The 14,359-nt window shown below is 39.9% G+C and overlaps 1 protein-coding gene across 1 annotated transcript in view; it reads left to right on the plus strand.

Annotated features, from left to right (window-relative positions):
- RNF217 (ring finger protein 217) overlaps positions 1-13,526 on the plus strand; it is a 544,899-nt gene extending 531,373 nt beyond the window's left edge. The window contains exon 6 of the mRNA XM_086926980.1: positions 11,776-13,526. Within this exon, the coding sequence (XP_086783106.1) occupies positions 11,776-11,849 (74 nt within the window). The 3' untranslated portion in view covers positions 11,850-13,526. The remainder of the gene's footprint in view (positions 1-11,775) is intronic.
- The last annotated feature ends 833 nt before the right edge of the window (positions 13,527-14,359 follow it).

Consider the following 14,359-nt stretch of genomic DNA (forward strand, 5'->3'; position numbering starts at 1 on the left):
GTAAAGAAGTCAATAAGCATCGATATATCTTGCCTTTAGCCCCGCCCACTCGTCCCATTTAAATGAGTACCTGCACTTTTTCCCCCCAATTAAATCACTGTTTCCAACCATTATTTATAACATGGGTCCAGTAACAAAATGTAGACACTAGCATGCTACTTAATGTTGACTATCTCCCCTGATCTAGCTTCGGCGATTTATATGTATGTCAGTAGCATAAACAAAACTGATTCTATAACAATCGCAATGACTAGCTGTGGGAGGGTTTGTGTTTTTGGTGCTCCCTTGACTCATCTTGCTTTTGCTGCCCTCTAGTGGTTCGATACTCCACTATTTTAAAGAACAAATTCATTCCCTGGAGCCTGCCCACGATCAGCATTGGCTCTCATCTTCAGCCTCAAGCTACTTCAAAACGCCCCAGTTTGTTTATTCTCTTCTCTGGTTATGGAGAACTATGTGATTCGGCATACTCCTCGGCTGTCGGTGGCGTTTGAGACGTTTTACCTGTCGGTATTCTTGTCCGACCGTCTTCTCCTGGCGCGTTACCTCACCAATCCCTTTTGTCTCTCTTAGTTTGAGACGGTTTCACGATTGTTTAAATAATATGCCTAAGATTCCGCCATCCCATGCATTTCCATTAAGGGTGTGAAAACATGGGCAAAACGTTTTGGAAGTGAAGTGACCGTTTGGGGTGTTTTCTTCAGTCCATTATGCTGCTAATATCTTTAGCAGCGACGCAGCGTTAAAACGTAACGCTAGTGCTCTCGTCTGGATCCAGCGCGTGGAGATATCGCCACCTTGTGGTAATAAGCAGATTTTTATATCAAAGCTGTGGTCGAGGTCACAGTAGTCGTGCGTAACTCTGCTGCTACATAAAAATCTAAACAAGAGCTACATTTCTCTTTGTCCCTGGTCCGTTATTTTCTATCCAGCCTGCACAGAGAATGCCTGGTATTTAGGCTAATGGTCTCTGAAATAGACCCTTTCACAGTCCAGGTCGCTCCTTGTGACATGTGTTCCAAGTCGTTCTCTGTCCGTCTACTTTGGATGAGTATGCTATTCCCTTCATATAGTGTGTAATATTGTATGTACCCGACCCTTTTCCTTAGAAATAAATCTACATTGTTTTGCCGTCACACAAACGTTTGCAAACAAAACAAGTGATGGACCGAATGTGGATCAATGTCACACATTCACCCCAGTCCAAAGATCTGGGCCCAAATCCATCGTTTTTTTGCACTCCACACCACCCTGGGTTAGACAATGGCGATATGCAAATCAGCTCTGACCCTGTGCCCCATGGGAACAGTCCAGTCCGAACTACAAAAGCCATGTCCTTCCCAGAACGGAATCAAGCATCCGAGGACCGGACCGGTTTCGAGGTAACACCTCTCATCAGCCCGGCTAGCTTGACTCCAGTGGTGTGGAGTGCCTGGGACCCACGTCTGAGCATCCCCAGCGCACTTAGGGCGGAATTTGCAAACAAAACAAGTGCCTTCCCTCCCCAAGCTTGTCTCTTTCTCCAGCTTCACCATAGAGCAAGTAAGGGTGGCTCTGGCAGCCGCAAAATCAGGCTCAGAGGTAGATTGTGCCCCTTCTTTTGTGATGGCAGAACTGTCCTCCATTCTAGCCCCCTTGCTCACGGCAGTCTATAACTTCTCTTTGGGTACGGCCAGGTTCCCTGATAATTGGAAAAATGCCTTGATTAGACTGCTACTGAAAAAGACGTCAGCCGATCCATTAGAGATGAAAAACTATAGGCCGATCTCTCTTCCGCCTTGCGGCGCGAAAGTTATGGAGAAGTTGATAAACCAACAACTGCAGGGTTATTTGGAACAGAATTAACTTCTAGATCCTGCTCAATCGGGCATTTGAGCAGCACGGAGGCAGCCCTGATGGAAGTCACAGACCGCATAAGAATGTCCCTTGACAGGGGGATTCCCACCATGCTGGTGCTGTTAGATCTGTCGGCAGCCTTCGACACTATCTCGCATTCTAACTTGCTTGGCAGACTGCAGGAGATCGGTGTTGAGGGCCAAGCACTGGCGTGGCTGGAAAGTTTTCTGGCAAACAGATCCCAAAGAGTTACACTGGAGCCATTTATGTCAGATCCCACCCTTCTGGATAAGGGAGTTCCCCAGGGCTCCATCCTAAGCCCCACTCCGTTCGACATATATGTGGCCCGTTGTCTGCTATTATCAGATCTTGGGGGTTTGATGACGACACTCCGGTGATCATTCCATTTGATCCAGATCCTTCGGTCATGAGAACAAAGTTTAAGATCTGTTTGCTGAACATAGGGGCCTGGATGAGAGATAATTTTCTCCAGCTTAACTCAAACAAAACGGAGATCCTTCTGTTTGGGAAGGCGGAGGAACTCTGGTCTCCAGATTGGTGGCCTTCGGAACTTGGGATCTCGCCCTCCTCTACTAATCAGGCTAGGAATTGGGAATCCTACTGGACTGTAAGCTGTCCTCGGAGGTTCAGGTAAAAGCATTGTCCAGCTCTTGCTTTGGGTCCTTGAAAATGCTGAGGAAAGTCTTTCCTTGGATCCCTCTGGATACAAGAAAGACCCTCATCCAGGCGTTGATTGTGAGCAGGTTGGACTACGGGAACGCTCTCTTGGTGTGCGCCAGCGAAGAACTCTTTTCTAGGCTCCAGATAGTGCAGAATACCGCTGCAAGATTGGCTTTGAACAAGCCCAGACGTACCCCGTCCCCGTCCTCTACTGCTATCTCTGTATTGGCTGCCCGTTAGGAAGAGAGCAATCTTTAAGCTTCTTATCTTGGTGTTCAAAGCAAAGCAAGACCTGTGCCCGGCATACCGAAGAAAGAATGTTTGAGCATATATCCTGGGGCATCAGCTGAGATAGAGTAATCAAAATCTCTTAGTCCCTTGTAAAATAAACAGGGCCAGAATGGGAGGTTGCGCCTTTTCATATCTTGCCCCCTTCCATTGGAACAGGCTACCGGAAGGATTGCGTTGCTGTTCGTCTTTGGGGCACTTCAAGAAGAGCCTAAAAACTTGGCTGTTCTAGGGTCTCAGGCTGAGTGGGTGGTTGGTTCTCTTGCTGCTAGGCGCCGTGAGATCCACTTGGGGATGATTCGTTGCGCCATACACATGTTAATTAAATAATAAAACTCTATAATCTTCCTTCCCACGACACATACAACAAAGAGCTAGGATCAAGTCATTTTATTCCTGAGATTGGGCTGGGCCCACACTGGGGTGGCGTAGTGAGCAAAAGAACAATGGGTTTAATCCAGATCTCTTGACTGGGGGTGAATGTAGGATTTACTCAGCATTCCGGCCATTTGTTTGCGAAACACTTGCAGTCAGGTGGCAGCTCCAACTGGGCTAACATTTTTATGTGGGGTTACTTAACAAATGAATATATAAGATTTGTTTATTTTAGTCTTGAGATAAAAACTGAAAACCTATAAGGCACAGAGGAGACAGTATACCATAAAATTGCAAAAGTCCAGAAAAACGGATTAAATTACAATAAATCAAAAAACTACAATCCGAAAACGTAATAAACCACCTTAAAAAGCACAATTGTAAATTGGTGAATACAAGAAAGTGAAGTCCAATATTAAAACACTCTAGAGGCTGTCTCCATGGACAATTTTAACTTACTAAGCAACTGTAGATGTTGAGCATTCATTCATTCATAAACATCATTCAGACAACTAGCTCGGGAACCAATGTATAATAAGTTATTGGCCCATGATGGTCACTTTATTATGCGGTGAGGGCAGAGTAGGATGTGTACTGCTCACCTGGAACTACGACAGCAGACAAGATGCCTATATGAGCATGAGGGTTTGTGTCTGATGTAGGCTTGTACAGTGGTGCAGTGTCTTTTGCAGACTTGTAGGAAGCACTTTCAGTAACCCACATAGGTGTGTAGTAGAAGAAATTGTTTCTGTTCTCTGCACACTTCTGTCAGACTGGAGATAAGACTCTGAATCATGATCTAAAAGTAACAGAATTGGTGATGGCAGACTTTCAGACTGACTCTACCAAAAGTAGTGTACTTCTCATATCCTCATACTCTGCTCCCTTTGGAGTCTCAACACAACTTCATGGTCTACATACGGTGTTGCGTTCGAGGTTGCTGTGTATGGCCCTCCAGCTATAGACCTTGGTAACGGTTCTTTAACCTTTTCCTACTGGAATAAGAGGACCATGATTAAACAAATTCCTGACACTAGTGTGGGTGGGAAGCATTTTCCTGCGATTTCTTTAAACCCATATTCTGCCTTTTTAGAAATTCTAAATGTAAAACTTCATGTGGCACACCACGGTGCCTAAGAGTGAATGTGCATAAATACTGGTTCATTGTGACATTAAAACGTGTGAAAAACCCTGCTGTACCAATCGTTGTTACTAGGATAACCGACACTGGCAACAATGAATGTAGAATCTAAGACACTGTTTGGGGTATTGAGTCAATCTTGGGAATTTTGTTCCTAACCCGCCTCTTTGCTGACCTAAATGATGCAAATCTACTTTTGACAGAATGTTTTTGCTTTAGTTTTTTTTTCATGCGGCAGCTGTGTTTTGAACCCAATTTGAATGAACTTGCTCTAGTTGATTTATAAGACGCACATGTCTAAACGTTAAAGGATTGGAGTAAATGAAAAGAACTCCAACTACCCACATGCTTCATGGAACTTTAAGGATATCTGGTTCTTTACCAGGAAATTATTTCTCTTTTGGCGAAAAGATAGAAAAGAAAGATAAATTGACACATTTATATAATCTCTATGTTTAAAGGAAGACACGTATGGATATCTGCAAATCTTAGTATTAATCTGAGACCTGGGAATGCGCTCAGATCTTACTAGTAAGCCTACGCTAAGAAGGTTTCTGATTTTCTAGAAAGTTTTGTACCTAACCCCTTGTTAATTTTTTCCCCAAAAATCATCTAATGCATCGACAAGAGCCAAGTCTTGTGGCTAATGGAGTGTGCCATTCATTTATGTGTCTTTTGATGTATTAACACCACTCTATATTCTCTCTCCACCCTGTGCTACTTTGTGACCTTGTCTTGGTGTGGTAGATTAATCACAGTTTCTCTGGTCCTATGCATTATCTCAAAATTTGTAAGACAGTCTGCCATTGCATCGATTGTAAATAGATAGGAATAAAATGGTGGTCAGCTTAATGCTTGTGGGCCCAAGCCTTACACACCTTGCTGCTCTCTTTAGAAGGGCTGAGGTACTACTTAACTATGAGCTGTGAGAATCGTTTTTGAAATCTGGCAATTTCATAGTAGGGTGTAGAATCAGAGACAAAAGTTAAAAGTGTACAAGGAGAGCAGGAGGCAAGACACTTACATTAGTATGGATCAAGCATATCTTTTACAGATTATTTTTAAATATCTTGTTTGGTTAGATGTCTTCTGTTGAGATGTATGTGTAGTCTCTACATCACAGCTCAGAATCATGGCTGAGCCACATGTGCATCCCTTCTGAGAGCAACACCATTACTTATAATTGTTATTTACACTGCTAGCAAGCTGAGCACCTGTGCTATATATATAATATATCTTGCATTATTTCTAAGATAGTAGAAATATATGAGGCACATTCCAATCTATATCTATGCTAATATAATAAAGAGAGAGCCCAAACCTTTGAGGCGGGTAATCTCAGGAACCACAGCACCAATCACAACACCCAATACAGCGTTGGAAAGGGCAGTTGCAGCAGAAGGACATAGGCTATGCAGACGCCCACCATATACATTTAAAAGGTAAAAGAACCGTGCCAGCAAAGTAGTCCCTTGTGGGCGTGTCTGGGTTGTGCTGTGGGCGTGTTCTGGGGGCGTGTGGTACGTTCCGCCCTTCATGCCATGTCTCATATCGTGTGCTGTGGGCTTGTGCTGGGGTCGTGGGCGTGTGCGGGGCACGGGATTACGGAAAAAAAGCGAGCGTTGTGCCCAATATTTCATTGTTTTTTCTTTCCAGGTTCTGTACATTCCATCTCCGGGTGTCCACCTTGCTCCCTTTAAATACCCATGCACCCCATATTCATAACCCAGCCTTACTCCTTAAAATACCCCAACACCCTTAAACACTAACCCATCTTAACCCTATAAATATACCATGTACCCCAAAACCCAAACCTATCCCTAAACCCTAAAAAAATACCCCTGTACCCCAAAACCCAAACCTAGCCGGAACCCTATAAATACCCCTGTACCTCAAAACCCAAACCTACCCCTGAACCCTAAAATACCCCTGTACCCCAAAACCCAAACCTAGCCCTGAACCCTTAAAATACCCCTGTACCCCAAAACCCAAACCTACCCCTGAACCCTAAAAAATACCCCTGTACCCCAAAACCCAAACATAGCCCGGAACCCTATAAATACCCCTGTACCTCAAAACCCAAACCTACCCCTGAACCCTAAAATACCCCTGTACCCCAAAACCCAAACCTAGCCCTGAACCCTTAAAATACCCCTGTACCCCAAAACCCAAACCTACCCCTGAACCCTAAAAATACCCCTGTACCCCAAAACCCAAACCTAGCCCTGAACCATAAAAATAACCCTGTACCCCAAATCCCAAAGCTACCCTGAACCCTAAAATACCCCTGTACCCCAAAAGCCTAACCTAGCCCTGAACCCTAAAAATACCCCTGTACCCCAAAACCCAAACCTAGCCCTGAACCCTTAAAATACCACTGTACCCCAAAACCCAAACCTACCCCTGAACCCTAAAAATACCCCTATACCCCAAAACCCAAACCTAGCCCTGAACCCTAAAAATACCCCTGTACCCCAAAACCCATACCTATCCCTAAACCCTAAAACTACCCCGTACCTCATAACCCAAAACTATATCTGAACCCTTAAAATACCCAAACACCCCAAAACATATACCTCAGTACCCCAAAACATATACCCCTATACCCATACTTACCTTATCCAAACATTAAAAAAAAACATGCTTTTACCATTCATGCATTTACAACGAATTTCGTTGTAAATGTATGCGTGGTAAAAGCATATAAAATGTAATTCCATGCGTTATAATGGCATTGCGGAGTCATGGTACTTTCGTAATGAAAGTATGCGGAGTGATGGTATGCGGAAAGAAAGTTGCGGAATAATGGGTGTTTACCCTCCCCCGGTAAGCACATTGGTGGCACGGCGGCCCACATCTCCAGCAACATACTAATATTTTTTCACCACCGATTTGAAAAATGCACAGGTCTCTCTCATTGATGGCCAGCACCGACATACACTTTTAGACACACCTCCCGCCACAAGTTCTAGAATTGCGAACTTTAGAGCTGGGGAGCTACGTTCGAATCTCGGCATCAGCTCAACATCCTGTGATTCCAGGCAAATCGCTTTGTCTCCCCGTGCCTGCCACAAATGAATGTGTTCTTCTGTAATGTAAATTGTGCTCATGCCATGTTGTCGAGTTCGCGCTATATAATATTGCAAGGAAAAATAAAGTAGGGAAACTCGAGTTCACACACTACTGAACGCGAAGTGCATCAGCAGTGCACTGTGAATCGGAGCGTTTCACAGACCTGTCACAGATAAGAAATGCTATCAAAACGAAATCCTACAAAACAATATACTACTGGCCGGCAGCAATTCATACCCGGATAACGTCGGGACGGGCTGCTAGTCATATATAAAAGATGTAGTAAAACACTTCAAATTAGGTTTTCCATAAGGTAAAGCCAGCCTTTATTTATGTACCAAACAAGAGAATAAAAGAAAGGATACGAAGCAGCAAAAAGAAGATAAAGGAAAAGAAAATAAGCATAGAGAAAATGAAAATTAGATGCCTTAGTAATGGAGAGATTGTGAAGAAGGAAAGTTTGCAAGAGTAACCACAATAGATGATATTTCATGTTTTGGTGAAGTCTAAGAGAATTCTGTTACTGTTGCAAACAAAATTCTACCAGGTAAAAACAGATCATTTGTAATATTCTTTCCAGCAAGATAATATTACTTTAAGAGCAATTACAATGAAAAGGTCAGATATCAGCAGAGCTGTGAAAATCTGGAGATACAGGAGATAAGGAGCCTTAAATATGTTAGAAAAGGTGAGTGGGAGGTAACAATCCAACATTTTTAAACATTTAAACCAGTCTAATTCCCAAAAGGTTTTAACATAATGACAATTCAACAACATATGAATTATAGAGCCGGTTTCATTAATACAAGGCCATCAAAGAATGAAAGTAGAATGGTCAAACGTGAACTGGAGCGCTATTATAAATAAAGAAGAGCAGTTGACTAATGCTCGCTGCTCTAAAACTTTTAAACAAATTCATCCATAGTTTGTTCCTATCTGGAATAAGAAACATTTACATCTTCTTTCAATAAATGTTCAATGGGACTCTTAGATCTAGTCTTTGGGCAAGATAAGAAACTGTTCTATATAAGAGCAGTTTGAGGAAAAGATCCATTTAAAATATTATGAATATTTACAGTAGGCAAAGGTAAGAAGGAATCATAAGACCGGTGCTTTGGAAAATACAACTTTTGAGAAAATCCAGAATTGAGTTATATTTAATTCTAAAAGAAGTTAGTAATTGATACTTTTTCTTCAGAAGATCAAAAGTAGCAATGTTGATCTCATTCCAAAATTGATGTACATGAAAGATACATTTTTCTTTCCAATGGTTAAAATTAAATGACCAGTTACATATCTTTGTAAACTTACTATAGCAAATTAATTAATTATAAAGCATTGTTGGGTTGTGAATTTATCAAATAGGACTCCGTTTAACAGGTAGTGAGACTATTTTAGGATGGGATATTTATAAATAAGACTACAATTAGACATAAGGCTAGGATCATTAAATGAGAAGTCACTGAATAAAGACTTAAAAATAATAATCCAACTAAGTATCGGGGTATCACAGAAATCATCCATCAAATCACAAGACTGTTTATAATGAAAGACGGATGGTATAATTTGAAATCAAGGAATCAGGCACCACCTTCAGTGTTCGGGCTCTTAAATTTAATATTGCATAAAAATGTAAAAGAAATGGAATAGAGCTGTTCAAATGAATAGTTTGGAACTTTTAAAAGAAGCATCAAGCTAGTGTATAAAAGATGGGACACAGCCATCCTTTTAATCGTATTCAGTCTACTCTACAAGGACAGGTGGAGAGGAGGCCAAACAGAACGTAAATGATCTATTTTGGATTTCAGGAAAAAAAATATGATTACTGCTTTCTCTAATATTAGGGAAAAGACAAGCACCTAGATATGTAATCTTTGAAGGACACAGTGCAAATTCAGAATTCGTAAAGATAAACTGAAAACACAAAAAATTCAAAGAGAGTAGCTCGGTGTTAGTAAAATCTGGTGTATAGCCTCAGACACTGAATACAATTGAATTTCTTGTAAGAATGATTATAAAAATGCAACACGGTTAGACCTGTAAATCAATGTGTTATCAGCATAGGCAGATAACTTAATTTCCCCAGAACCATGTTTAAAAACAGATATATAGGATTACCCTTAATTCTTTCCAGAAAAGGTTCTAAACATAATATAGAAGTAGAGTGGGAAGAGCACATCCCCGTCTAGTACCTCTATGTAAGTAAAAATATGGAAAGAAACATCAGTTAGCAAATACACTAGCTCGGGCGTTGAAGCATAATAATTTCACAAATGAAATAAAGTTGGGGCCAAAACCAAATCATTGGAGAATCTTAAATATATGTAGCCAATGTATACGGTCAAAAGCTTTCTCAACATTAAGGGAAAGTGCCACAAGGGGAGATTTCAGTTTATAACATTTACAAATGTTTGCTACCATCCCTGGATTAGCTGCAGCAAGCCTGCCTTTATTACAACCAGACTGATCAGGTTTAACACGTAGCAGAACAATCAAATCTAAACATGTAGCTGAGATTGTGGCAACATTTTTACAGTCGTAAGTAATAAGAGAAATCGGTCTAAAATTTGTACAGAATCTGGGGTTTGAATTATGTTTGGGGAAGATGGTAATCAAAGATTTCAAAAGGGTGCTCCTAGCTTTGGAATTAAAAATAAGAGGGAACACTCTAATAATGTAGGTGCAAGATCGAGAGTGACGCATAAATAAGTTCAATCGAAAAACCATTGGGGCTTGTTGCTTTTGATTTTTGAGGGATTTAATAGCTGTCAATATTTCTTGTAATGTAATATCTGCTTCTATATCTTCAAATGCATTACTTAAAGAGGATGGTTTGTATATGCTATAAAAACTTTGCAAAATCAGAATCACAGTGGTGAATATCTCCTTTATATATCGTGGCAGTAGTATCATTAAATTTACTAACAGAACCAATATCTTTATTCCTTGTTTTAATTTTCAAATAGTTAGCAAGCATCTTTCCTGCTTTTTTCGGACCAACATAGAATTTGGATTTAAGTCTTAGCAGAATATTACAAGCATCAATAGTAGCAGTTTCATTTAATTCTGATTTGACTTTAATGAAATCATGGAGTGTAGCAGAAGATTTGGAAGTAAAGTAGCTACATTCAAGTGTTTTGCCTTTTTTTGTGAAAGGGTGTTACTTTGACAATATGAATTTGATTTCATTTTAGATGAGATGGCAATAGTGAAAGCTTATAAGGAAGCTTTAGAAGCATCACAGTCATGAATGTATTTCTCACAGGAATCAATACATTGAAAAACAAACTAGAAAAAGTAGTGGCTTCAGAGATAAAAATGATCAGAGAAAAAGCAATTTTCAAATCTCCATCTGCCAACTTTTGAGACAATTGTGCTGATATCCCAAAAGGTCAAAACCAGGGCATGATCATATAAAGAAATTAAGCCAATTTTAGCTTAGTGTAGACTAGATAATACAGATTCAGTGACCAAAATATAATCAATCCTGGAGTGTGTGTTTTGTACATTTGGGAAAAAAGAAAAAACGAACTTGTCAGAATTTTAAGTTCTCCAAACATTAAATAATGGTCTAGAAGAGATAGGAGACTTGAAAGCCTCATGGGATTTTTCAAATTTAAATGTATACTGAAACTTTCTATCAGTGAAGGAAAATATTAACTGATTAAAATCACCCAATAGAATGACATGCAAATTAGAAATATTAGTGAGTTTAATTTTAATGGTGTGCCAAAACTTATGGTCAGCTTTGACACGGCTATAAACATTAAACAAAGTCACTTGCTTATTATCAAAGATAAAATTAGCCTACTTACATCTACTAAGATTATCACATTCAGTAGATAAAACTCATTTAAAAGATTTGTGACAAAGGACAACCCCACCTCTATGATCACTTGTCATGGAGAAAAACACTTCTCATGTGAAGGCATCTCTCTCACAAACATTTGAAATATTTAGATATTGTGCTAGATCACGTTGGTCAATACGGTTCTTCTTGTAGGCGGTGTGCTGGAAAATGTTTGGTCAGCATGGTTCCTCTTGAAGGAAGTGTGCTAGTGCATGTTTTCTCTGTGTGGTTCCCCTTGTCAGAAGTCTACTAGATTACAACTGGTCAATGGTGTGCTTCTTGATGGTGCTGATCCTGTTTGGTAAGCATGATTTCTCTCGAAGTTGGTCAGTGTTGTTCCTAATGACACTTTGCAGCTATTCAATTTGACCGTAAAAAACAGAGTTGATTTGATCTGTTAATCAACCTTTGTCCAAAGGATACCATTAGAAAAAATGATAAGCCTTTGAACACGCATTTGATTTAATCTTCACATCGATTGTACCTGTAATAGGCCCTGTTTTTAATTTCCGTGTTCTTTTCTCTTTTGCAGGTTTATTTGTGTTTCCTATATATTGCCTTTGTAAAAAGCAGAGAAAAAGGACACGGACGGGTATGCCTTGGTGAGAAATGGACATGTTTCAGCTGAAATAATCCTGAGGGGGCTGGACATGACTGTGCATTGAGGAGTTATGTGGGTGTACACCCATGAAGCCACACAGCCCTTGGAATCTATCAGGAGATATGCAAAAGAACATCCTTGTTATAGTCCAACACTGCACACTAGACTATCACCTTGCAATGATGTACAAACAATGGATGGCCCATAACTGCTGCTTTTTTAAATAATGAGTTTTTTATGTTCTAAACGGTCACCTTATACATGTTGATCAGGAATCCCTTTCTTAGACAATCAAAGATGGAAATCTACCCAGACCTCAACAGAATTGTCTGGAACAAAATGTTGTTGTCTGGGACATATTTTCCTTAGGTCAAGAGAGCATGGTGGTAAACATGGTATATATAGATAAGGACCTTCGTACTCAATAGATTAACGTTCAACATCCCCTGTCAGGTTCTGCAGCCCAGCCCTACAGTTCTCACTTTATCTTTTGCTTTCTGCCAGTCAACAGAGGCCTTGGACTGGGGAGCAATGCAGGGACGTCTTCACTGGCTGCTGCTTTTATTTATCACACTCCTGTTGCCAATGCCTCGGAGGGTGCCAGTGAGAACAATATTGGGATGGGTTACATATGACTAGTGTGCTTTCTGGTTTCTTGTTTTTTTTAGTGTCTTTACTCTTTTTTTGGTTGATATTTGATAGTATTGTCCACATTGTAATATCTTGACCAAGAAACTTCCCTAATTGAGCTGTGCTTCGTGGTTGGCTAGACACCTCCTAATGAATTTGATAATTTATTGATACTCATATTTAACCATATGTCTATTTTGTTTAGAGTTGAGTGTTTACACTAAGTATTTTCTATTTTTCTGTGCAAAAATCGAAATGGATTTGTCTCTTCATTTTTGTTTGTGTAGGCACCACATGCTGTAGTACATGGACTGTGCAGTAGGCCTTCACTAGGGCCCGAAGCACAGTGCCTAAGATTTTGTATTTCAACCATGACACTGTTGTGGCTTTTAAGGGACATCATTTAATAGTTCACACTAAGAAAAATAGACCAAAAAGTGAAATAAGACATGATAAACTATGCAATAACTACTTTAGTTGCATTGGTACCTCTAAGTCCAGCTCCCTTTATCAGACATGGGATGTCTTTACCCTAAGGGATTAGACTTGAATGCCAGCACTGAAATAAAGATATGCTAGACTTGTCTTGCACCCAGCTTTCCTCATGATAGCTTTGCTTTGCTTTCACCCACAGACCCTTTTTCTCCACCTAGATGGATAGTGCAAAGTGCCTATTCTCTTAGAGCAAACCAAAAAGCAAATTTTTCCACATTTTCCATTATTCCTATAGTTTCTAGTGAAATTTCTTTGTCAGTCTTGTTTTCACACAAGCAGCTCTTTTTTGCCAGCCCGTGATGGCTGTTTTCACATATAGGTTCTGAAGGGTGTAAATGTCATCTTACAGGCACTAACTGAAGTGTTTAAAGTGCTTATAGTTTCTCCATCCTACTTGTAGGCACTACGTTTGTGTGTCCTTTTTGGTCACAATGCTTAAAAATACCCTTCATAACTAGAACAACATATTATCACTTAAAAGCACATGAACTGAGATCACTCCATTTTCTTGAAATGTAGTCTGTGGCGGTAATTTTATTAAAGAAATATTTTCCAAAGCCATTGAAGAATACATATGTGATTGACTCCTTGGTCTTGGACCTAGAGCTCCTACTGGCGAGTTAGGTAAGTGTCTTCACTTCTTTTAGTCCGATTTTGTGCATGCACTGTCCACAGGACTTGACGGCGACACAGGCCCTGCATCTTCTTCGTCACCCTCCATCTTAAAAAATAAAACAGCCTCACAGAAGAAAGTGTACCATAATCCTTGCTTTACTTGTTATTTCGAAATATTTGGCCAACATATGCAATGCCCCTTCAGATGAGTTAGATATGTGCTTCTCCTTATATAGTAGCATTGTCTTGTGTGTTGTCCACAAGATTTGACAGAGTAACAGACAGTGCTGCCACTTTCCAGCCCCTTCCCATGTTGATAATCAACTTTGTGGAAGAAATTATATCAAAGTCCTTCATTTTTTGTTGACATGTCACTAGTCAGTGTATTTACCAGTGCTTCTAGTGAAAACATTTTTCTGTGCAAAATACAATGAAATTAAAATACATTTATTTTGCATTACTACTGAAAAATATGTTCACAAGCAGTAAAACAGAACACGATAACAAAAGCCCCTTATTTTAACATGAAATAGGAAAAGTTTCAAAATAAATCAATTAATGAAATAGTAAGCATGAAACTCAATTTTGATAGGAGAAAAACTAAAACATACAAAATATCTTGCTAGACTTACAGAAAGAAAACATGTTTAGTTAGTACAGTTATGTTTATGCATATTTCAATGATAAGATCAGTGAGGATTTCTAGAATGCAGCAACGTGGCTGTTTTAATGAGGACTTAAAGGGGTCTACAGATTGTTTTGATGGATGATTGAG

The sequence above is a fragment of the Lissotriton vulgaris genome, chromosome 6 (genome assembly GCF_964263255.1).
Source record: "Lissotriton vulgaris chromosome 6, aLisVul1.2, whole genome shotgun sequence".
Taxonomy (NCBI): domain Eukaryota; kingdom Metazoa; phylum Chordata; class Amphibia; order Caudata; family Salamandridae; genus Lissotriton; species Lissotriton vulgaris.